General features: G+C 33.0%; 2 protein-coding genes across 2 annotated transcripts; both read right to left on the reverse strand.

Moving 5' to 3' along the window:
• Positions 1 to 635: 635 nt before the first annotated feature.
• Positions 636 to 4363, reverse strand: LOC146958996 (putative zinc finger protein At1g68190). Its single transcript, XM_085740504.1, has 4 exons — positions 4194 to 4363; positions 2854 to 3443; positions 1986 to 2306; positions 636 to 1315 (listed from the first exon to the last, which is right to left on the reverse strand). Exons 2-4 carry the CDS (start codon positions 3331 to 3333, stop codon positions 1082 to 1084), a joined length of 1035 nt encoding a protein of 344 aa, XP_085596630.1. The 5' UTR covers positions 3334 to 3443; positions 4194 to 4363; the 3' UTR covers positions 636 to 1081.
• A 1249-nt stretch (positions 4364 to 5612) lies between these two features.
• LOC146958997 (Ubiquitin-like superfamily protein) lies at positions 5613 to 8468 on the reverse strand. Its single transcript, XM_085740505.1, has 7 exons — positions 8297 to 8468; positions 8140 to 8209; positions 7958 to 8025; positions 7720 to 7862; positions 7057 to 7264; positions 6639 to 6811; positions 5613 to 5969 (listed from the first exon to the last, which is right to left on the reverse strand). The coding sequence occupies exons 1-6, from the start codon at positions 8300 to 8302 to the stop codon at positions 6644 to 6646; spliced, it is 663 nt and encodes a 220-aa protein (XP_085596631.1). The 5' UTR covers positions 8303 to 8468; the 3' UTR covers positions 5613 to 5969; positions 6639 to 6643.
• Between the last annotated feature and the right edge of the window lie 338 nt (positions 8469 to 8806).

The following is an 8806-nucleotide window of genomic DNA, read 5'->3' on the forward strand; positions in this document are numbered from 1 at the left end:
TGAGGATTGATTTTGCTATCCAAAAAGGCTTAGCGACGCAACTTGTTGTTCTTTGCCTTCTATTGTGTAATTTTCATATGTATATAATTGAAGAAAATAATTGTGAGTGTTTGAATTAGCAAGTTAATTTATTGATAACATTTATAAAAAATGTATATAACAACCTGGTTTTTACCATAGATATATCACCTGTCAATAGATTTATTTTTATCATTTCAAAGATTCTATCTTGGACTTGGACGCATGATATCTTATGTATGTTACCGGGAAATACTTGGGTGCCATAGTTTTTTGGTGCCATTGGTGACATAGGTTCATTTTAGATGAGAGAGAATGATGAATGAATGATTAAAATAAATTATTTAGATGAGAGAGAATGAGTTACCCTGACTTCATACACCTAAGCACATTCAACTATCTATGAATAAGTTATTACTGGATTTTGGTGAAGGTCAAATGGAATTGACCTTACATCACAAAATTCCATTTTCTTCTTATAATAAAGTTTACTATACATGTAACAAATGAAAGCTTCACCATATACTAAAAGTTTATGGATCCAAACCATTTGCATTTACATATGAAAAAATATAGCAGCGGCTAACTATACTCAAGACAGAAAATGCAATAAATAGTTCAAGCAAACTCAGTATTCGTTTAAAATAATATTTTAACATGGTTTCTGAATCTTGAATGCAAGAATTTTTCGGTATATATGATACCTTTCTAATTCAAATTACATTTGAATGCTTTCGGAATATAATTTCCATGACCAACAATAATGGACAACAAGAATGAATTTATGTGAATATAATTCATGTATAAACAACTTACGAGTTTCGCACTTTCCTCTTTTGATAGAAGTTGTAAGTTGCTGTAAGAAAACTATGAGATTACACTTACACCTTTTTTTCCTGAACATAATGTTTATTCTTCATCGACATTGTCTTCAATCCTTCAAAATTAGTCATACATAAAGAAATTCCGCTTTCGATCATAAGAATCAGATGATGATTTTCTATTATGGTCCGATCAAGCACTTTAATTATCAATTCACTGAGAGGAAGTGAAAATGTGTTAATTAGACCTCCATTGTACTTGGATTGTCAATATCTGAATTATCAACTGATAAATCCTTCTCCAATGAAGAATAAGAGATGTCTTTGCCACCAAACATCACTCTAATTGGATCTTGATCTCCTCCAAATAGTTCCTCATAGTTTTGGAATGTTAAGTCAACGTCAGGTATGTTGAAATCGTCTCGACAAACAAGTTCTTCACATATTCCCAGGTCTTGAATATTTTGCTGCCATAACTGCAAACATCAACAAAATGAAATTTCCACTTTTGACTAGAAGTAAAACAGTTAACCTACTGTTCAATACTAAACAATTAATATAAAGTCGACATATCAAACTTCATTGAACTGAATGTTAATACAGTCATCAAAACAAAGTTTAAATAAATGTCTGCTGGCTAAACTAGCATCAACATGAAGTTTTCTGTTTGATTAATGTGTGCAAGGAAAATGCTCCAGACTATTGAAGTCAATGTCAGGTATATTGAAATCATCTCGACAAACAAGGGTTAAAGTATGTAATAGGGGGCTGAGGGATTGATCAAAATAATGGTTTAGTCAGAATGAGTCCTTAATTTCTGTGATATCTTATCACTAGCCAGAGTATGAATTTATTTTTATTCTTGATTAGGATTACTTGACGCTTAAGGCAGTTCCTTTTATTATCAGAATTGGAAGGATCATTTGAATTTCCCATATAGGGTATATTATCTGTCTTATTGGTAGCTTATTAATTATTATTGATATTTTAATATCAAATACTGAATTCTGAGTGTTTTTAAGATTATTAGTTGGTTATGTTCCTATTCTACACCAAAATCTAAATATATTTCCAAGGGATGTACCCCACATAATGTATGTTTCCTTTCAATTGTGGCTCACAACAGTGGATAGATAAGTATCTGACCTGGTTACTTTGTAGTGAACTTTTAGAAGTCCAAAATAACTCTCCATGCAAGGGAAGGTCCATAACTGAAGATGAAGACAAATTATCAAGTTGAGAAAATGCAGAAGAAAAAGTTTCGGGGTTCAGCTCCCCGATAGAATTGTCTTCTCCCAGCAGATTAGTAGCAAAATACTGGGATTTTTGTGCTTGTTGATTAAATTTTTCATCCACTTGTAGCCCAGTTATCTTTGTAGAATGATCCCTCTCTTCTATTAGCTGAAACCTTTTTAAATCAACAATCTGCTGCAGAATAGTTTGCTTCTCTTGATCACTGTACAATATCTGTCACAACTCAAGTAATTAAACACTAAGATGTTTATGACTTTGATTCAGACCTCCATTGTACTTGTGGTTTTGATAATTAATATGGCAATTATCTTCAAAATGTACAATTTGTGACTTTGATTTACTGAGTCGACCTTAGAAACAAAAACAAGAATCTTCGTACTTTAACTAACACTTTAAGGAGTGAATTTCAAATTACACCTTCCTATAATTGTTACGAACTCCTTATTTAAGGATGCATTAATCATTTCTTCGATTTTCCCAAGATTTTGGATGAAGATAATGTGGAGGTTCACATTTTAGGAGGAGAATGTTGAAATCCAATGCTGTGATCAGCATAAAAGTGTAAATCATTTTCTAACTCTGGAATATTAAGCACTCTTCTACTGATTTACATACCTCCTCACAAGATTCATCGCTTCATTAGTACCAATCATTTATGAGAAGGTAAATAGCTATCACTGTAAATTTGCAATGACTTAAATGGAAAATTTATAGATTTCATCAGTGATACGGAGGTAATAAATTTTACAAATTTGCATACCTGACCTAGTTGACTGCTGGATCCCTTATCATGTTTGTCACCAGACGTCGTTGAAGTGACTGAAGTTCGAATACGATTCTTGATCACATTTACATCTGTAGCAACACAAGAAATAGATGCAAAATGATCCTTCTGATCGACACTGTTTTCAATCTCCTTAAATTCAAATCCCCATAGTGTTGCAAACTCTTTGGCAGAAGGGCAACCGATGAAAGATTTGACAGATCGTTTGCGATGTGGTGAAGACCCATCATGTAGCTTTTGATCGCAGTCTCTACAAATTAACATTTTGTGATCCAAGCACTGAACATAAGCAAGATCACAACAGCACGAGTTACACACAAGGGTCCGGAGATGCCGGCCAGACAATTCATTTGCCCAATGGACCTTTGCATCACAGGATAGACAAAGGTATGCTGCATCAGCATTACAGTAAACAAGTGGCCTCAATGCTGTGCAGAATTCACAAATTTTCTCCATTTCCTTTAGTTGTAAACTTCAAACATGAAAAAAAGATCTGAAATTATAAAAGCTCGCATTGTAGAGACCATTTGCATCAGGAGAAATCTCTTCTTACATATGAAGTTGTCCTGTTTAGTCCATGAAAAGTGGAGTTAATAGAATGTAAAAGCATAAAAAAGACAAAAAACTTTACAACAAATATAGTTGCACATGCTTGTGAAACCATAACAACAATTATTAAGACCGTTTTGAACAGTTATCTGAGAAAACCATAAAAGAAAAAGTGATTCAAAAGTTAATCCAACTCCTATAGCTCCAATTCAATGGGAAATCTGACATCCCATTGTTTACAAAACTTTTTAATCTGCACACGTGATTAACAACTTTGTATTTTTCAAAAAAATAAATAAAATAACTCTTTGTATTTGTAATATTCCACATACTATCATACTAACCATCACTCATATATCATCAATGTAACACCGACACAATATCATACATGTAATTAGTTACATTCAATCACTTTCATTTTTTTAATCATTTTTTTATAGCAAGTAGCAACACATTATCTAACACGTTTTTCTCAACACACACTCAAATTGGTTGAAATTTAAACAAGTCTCGCTAAATTTATGTGGTGTCTAAATAATTTCGTGGGATCCATTTGAATTTCAACAAAGTAGAGAGATAGTGTATTATTAGCACATGGAAGTGGTTCATAGATCACCATACATATGCCCAGATTTGAAAATCTACATCAGTGGGAATTTAGAAGTAGGCCACGACTCTTAACTCCCATAAAAATAAAAATAAATAGTAACTAGAAAGCAGTGCATGCAACAATTAACATGAAATAAATTGTGAATTAAGAGACGTACCTATGATTGTATACTAAAAATCAGCAACAAGAGAAAAAAAGTGAGAGAGATGGAATTTGATCCAATCCAAGAGAAAGTAAAGAAGTGATGTTTATCTTGTTTGTAAAGGGAGTGTGATGTTGTTATTCTTGTTATTGCATTGCAGTATTGTACATGTACAGTTAGATTCTGAGGCATGAGTCATGCGTAGTTCTAGTTTTTACCCATTTTGGAAGATGACGTGTACAGTTGAGACATGGAACTTTCCAGCGTGGAACATGATGTGGGGACCATTTAGGATGTTATCCAAAACAAAACCAAAAGTGTAGCGCTGTACCTTACACTTACATGTGAGTGTGGTTACGAAATCCCAAAGTTTACCCCTGTTGGGCCAATCGGAGTGCGCCTGTTACATCCACCGGGATGGGTCAAACAGCTAGCGTGGGTCCCACTCTCGTTTTTCATGAGATGAGACACCAAAACTTATTAGGGAGTAATTTTATCCAACCCGTTTTTTTTTTTCTTTTCTGAAAATAATACATGATTCTAAACATGTAAGTCTTCAATCCAAAGTATAAGATAAAGTTCTCGCGAACTTAACTCAGCTGATAGAGACAATATATAATATATGCAAAGGTCCGACATTCAAACATCGACCACCTCAAAAAAAAAGTATAAGAAAATTATCTCATTAAAAATTTAATTGACGTATTTAGTCTATTAGCACAAATCCATCACCAATAGACCAAATATGTATATTATATTCACCCAGCTTTTCCTCATATTTAAAGCCGGAAAAGATTACTTTTAAATGGGGAAAAATGCATTTTAGTTCATAGAGTAGTTTTTGAAAAATTGCAATAAGTTGGTGTGACTTTAAGAGATTTATGAGAGTGAAGAGTGGTCGTCCATTGGTGCAGAGATCATGTTCAAAGAAGACACATAAATTAACCGAATTCATGTCAAACTGAAAGGAATTATGAGGTTGTGCATATATATGGGACAGTAGAAGGAAGACAAAAATTGATTTGTCCTAAACATACCAGCAAGTAGTATTGTCTTTGGGATAGGTGACCTAGATAGTTTGGAAAAAGTCTATGTTGAAACAAAACACGCTAAAAAGAATCGTGTTGCTAGATATTGTAAAAAAATTATCTTGAGTTACTTACTATCTGTCAACTCTATCCCAATCTACCCTAGACTTTTGATTTTCACAACATTGATAATCATCACTCCAAACCACGTGCGCACCTCATATTAAGCTGCAAAAGATAAATCACATCTAGCAAACAAATGTATTTTTAAACACTTCACACCAAGGCAAGCAACATACACAGTGAATTCCATTTGTATCCTAAATAACCCTCCTCAATTTGGTGAGTTAGAGCCTCCACAACAGCTGCATTGAAAAGGCTATAACTAGAGAGGGCCAACAGCTGCTAGCATAAATAACAATAATTAATGATTATATTTTGGTGCTTGAATTTGAGTTTCTCCTTGACAAAATTCTAATTCTCTAAAATAATCTATTGAACAATTAACCAAAACGAATGCAAAAACCCGCACAACATCAATAGAAGGGTTTATACATTTTCAACAACCTATGCCATACACCGAAGGAACTTCTACCTAAAAAGTGCCCCAAGACATTCCGTCAAAATATGTACTGTACAATTAGGTCTTCTATATTTTAAGAACTGGAATTGTTTTTCTCCAGTAAAAATTGATAAAAAGCTTGAAGATGTAAATCCAAAAACTAGTCCCCAAAATGTCAACCTCAGCTCCATGATCGAAGATCTGCATCAGAAAGGTGTTATTATGAGAAATCTAGAAGCAAGACATATTTCCAAAATTGCAGCACATGTTAGTAGCCAACAAACAGCATAATCAATTGAAAATTTGAAATGCTACTAGAGCAGAAGAGGCCACAAAAGATACTTCTGAACTGTAGAGACAAGCCAATGACAAAAAGAACAATGCAACAATGCAAAGGTAATGCTTTACCTCCAAAATCACATAACAATGCCTAATCAAATAATGAATAATTTCCTCTACCTGAGGCTAAGAATAAACATGTCAATAATATGCCTCCTTACAAATGATATTTACCACACCCTAAATATGAGCATTCATCATTTCAAACAACCTCATTGCACTTCATTGTTGAAAAAATTGAAAATATTATCTTCTGGTGAATCAACAGAATGTACAAAACTCTAGCATAGATCCACTTCTATTTCTAATGGTGCTTACTGCCTCAGAGAAAGAAAGGTCCTTAGTTTTCTTACTTTAAAATACCACCCCCACCCTGTCATTCTCTCTTTCCATACACTTGAATACAAATTCATCATCAGGACAAATATAAAAAATTACTGTGTCATTAAGTACATAAAAATCAAAGAATATCATCATGAGATGACGACGAATATAGAATTCTCAAAAGTGAGAAGCTAGAAATTTTCTTACCTAAATCAACTTGACTTCACATGAACTTCAATAATATCATTATCTTCCATTTCAAGGCTGGCAGGGGTTTGAGATGAACTTATTTTATCACCATCAAATGACAACACAATTTGTTTCAGATCACACTTCATTTTCTCAGCATATGTTTTGATAATCCTTTCAAACTGGTCATCCTACAGAGAATTGAAAAAGGAGATTAAGATATCCAGCTAGATAAAGTGACAAATACAATCATTCAATATGACCTAAAGAAATGCAGCTCTGATAAAGAAAATAAAAAAAGGCAGGCAGATCAGAAACATGGCCCTTATACCATTTCAAACAAACTACAACTAGATTTGACCAGAGCACTAATATAAACAACCACAATATTAAAAACATCAACAACATAAAGTATATATGATGAAGTAACCAGTACCATAAACATCCGAATCTGCTTTGTTTCATCCTTGTCTTGAACAGAGATGAGAATCTTTGCTCGTTCAGAAGGTTTTGACGCTTTTTCACTTACGTCGTCCACGGAAGGTTGCAATGAATTGGAATTTTCAATTTCTACAGAATTCTCAACAGTTTTCAACAATTTTTTTGCTGATTCAGCAAAAGCGGCAAGCTCCTGCTTCTTCAATCTATACAAATGATAAACATCTTATAAGAAACTGTATGGTAAATAAAGAATATAAGCACATCAGCATAATGATAAGAAAGTATGAGTAGAATAACTTATATTGGTAAAGTTCCAAACCAAGAATAGGCTTAATTAGTTAAAAAAACTAAAATCATTTTCTTCACCCAACACACTTTTTTTATACAAGAGCATGTAAGTAAATGCATGAACACCCTTTATGAGCATGTTATTTTAATTATGACATCTCTCTGTAGCAATGTTTTAAAAACCGGGTTCAGTTTTCCGATTCGTTTGATTTCGGTTACAATGTAGTCTGATTGAACTGGAGTTGAATCAGTTGAAACGTGGTAGGTTTAACTTGTTAAACCTAGGAGTGTTGAGTAAACAAACAATGCAATGGCAAGAAACAAAAATTTGGCAGCTCAAAAATTCTATTAATACTTAAATGTAACCAACCTCAAATTCTTCAAAGTTGAATCCTCCTCATCAGTCTTCTTATGGGCCTTACCGGTGACCCTTGGTGGCGAAGGTAACCAATCATCATCCTCGAGGTCCACCACATTCACTGTTTCCACCTTAGTATTCTTCCCATTCTCAACCTAAACCCCAAAACATTATCAAAATTTACAAAAACAGAATAACCAAACATCCTTGTACAAAACAAAAAACACAAATTTGGAACCAAAATACTCACTACATGTTGAGACTTAGAATTCTTCTTTCTCTTCTTAGGAACAGCAACAACATCATCGTCTTCATCATCTGCAGCAGTTCATCAACAATATTTTAGAATAAAAATAAAAGGAAAACAAAAAATTAAACATTTGGGGGTTTTAATTTCAATTTGAATAATCGGAATAGTTAAGGAGTGCTAACCATCGAGGCACACGATATTGGGTTGAACGCGACTGTAATCAAACAAGGGTTCAAGTTCTTCGGTTTCATCCTGCAAATGGGAAAAACACACACAAATTGAAGATTTGAAATTGAAAGAGGAACCCTAATTATTTGAAATTGAGTACGAGAAGCTCACCGCCATTATCGCTGTCTGGATTTTGATTAAGGTTTCACAACAACTTAAGAAATCACTCTCCCGCTTCAAAATTGAATTCGCTTTTTTTTTTGTTTTTTGTTTTGAAGGAATTGAAATCGCTTTATCTTCACCTCTTTTCTATGCTGTAAAATTTTGCTTTGTTTCTTCCTATAAATTAAAAACTATTATTTTTTATTTTCTTGTAAATAATTTTTTTTATTTCCTCAAAAATAAAATAAAATATTTTTAAAGTAAATTATGATCTACTTGGAAGAAGCTTCAAACTTTACAACAATATTTAGAGTAAATAGAATTGTTGATTTCAATATCAATAAATTGTTGTTATTTCGTCTTGTAATCATAAGTCGGTTGATAGTAGTATGAGCAATATTATGTATGAGTCGATTCGAACTTCAGACTTCGAAGTTCTCTATATTTAAATTGTGTGAGTCACGATCACTAACTTACTTGATAAAAAATATAAGAATTGTTGATATTTTTTTACCTGAA

Source organism: Medicago sativa, chromosome 1 (genome assembly GCF_051527215.1).
Source record: "Medicago sativa cultivar Bolivia chromosome 1, Bolivia_mono, whole genome shotgun sequence".
NCBI lineage: Eukaryota > Viridiplantae > Streptophyta > Magnoliopsida > Fabales > Fabaceae > Medicago > Medicago sativa.

What these genes read in the sequence shown, in the direction of transcription:
- LOC146958997 (XM_085740505.1), bottom strand. An exon ending in ATTCTAAGTCTCAACATGTA is followed by an intron (nt 7,863 to 7,957) that starts GTGAGTATTTTG and finishes TTTGGGGTTTAG; the next exon opens with GTTGAGAATGGGAAGAATAC. An exon ending in TCAACTTTGAAGAATTTGAG is followed by an intron (nt 7,265 to 7,719) that starts GTTGGTTACATT and finishes TCATTTGTATAG; the next exon opens with ATTGAAGAAGCAGGAGCTTG.
- LOC146958996 (XM_085740504.1), bottom strand. Translation starts at nt 3,333, where the DNA reads ATGGAGAAAATTTGTGAATTCTGCACAGCATTGAGGCCACTTGTTTAC. An exon ending in CCAGCAGTCAACTAGGTCAG is followed by an intron (nt 2,307 to 2,853) that starts GTATGCAAATTT and finishes GAGTTGTGACAG; the next exon opens with ATATTGTACAGTGATCAAGA. An exon ending in GTTCACTACAAAGTAACCAG is followed by an intron (nt 1,316 to 1,985) that starts GTCAGATACTTA and finishes TGATGTTTGCAG; the next exon opens with TTATGGCAGCAAAATATTCA.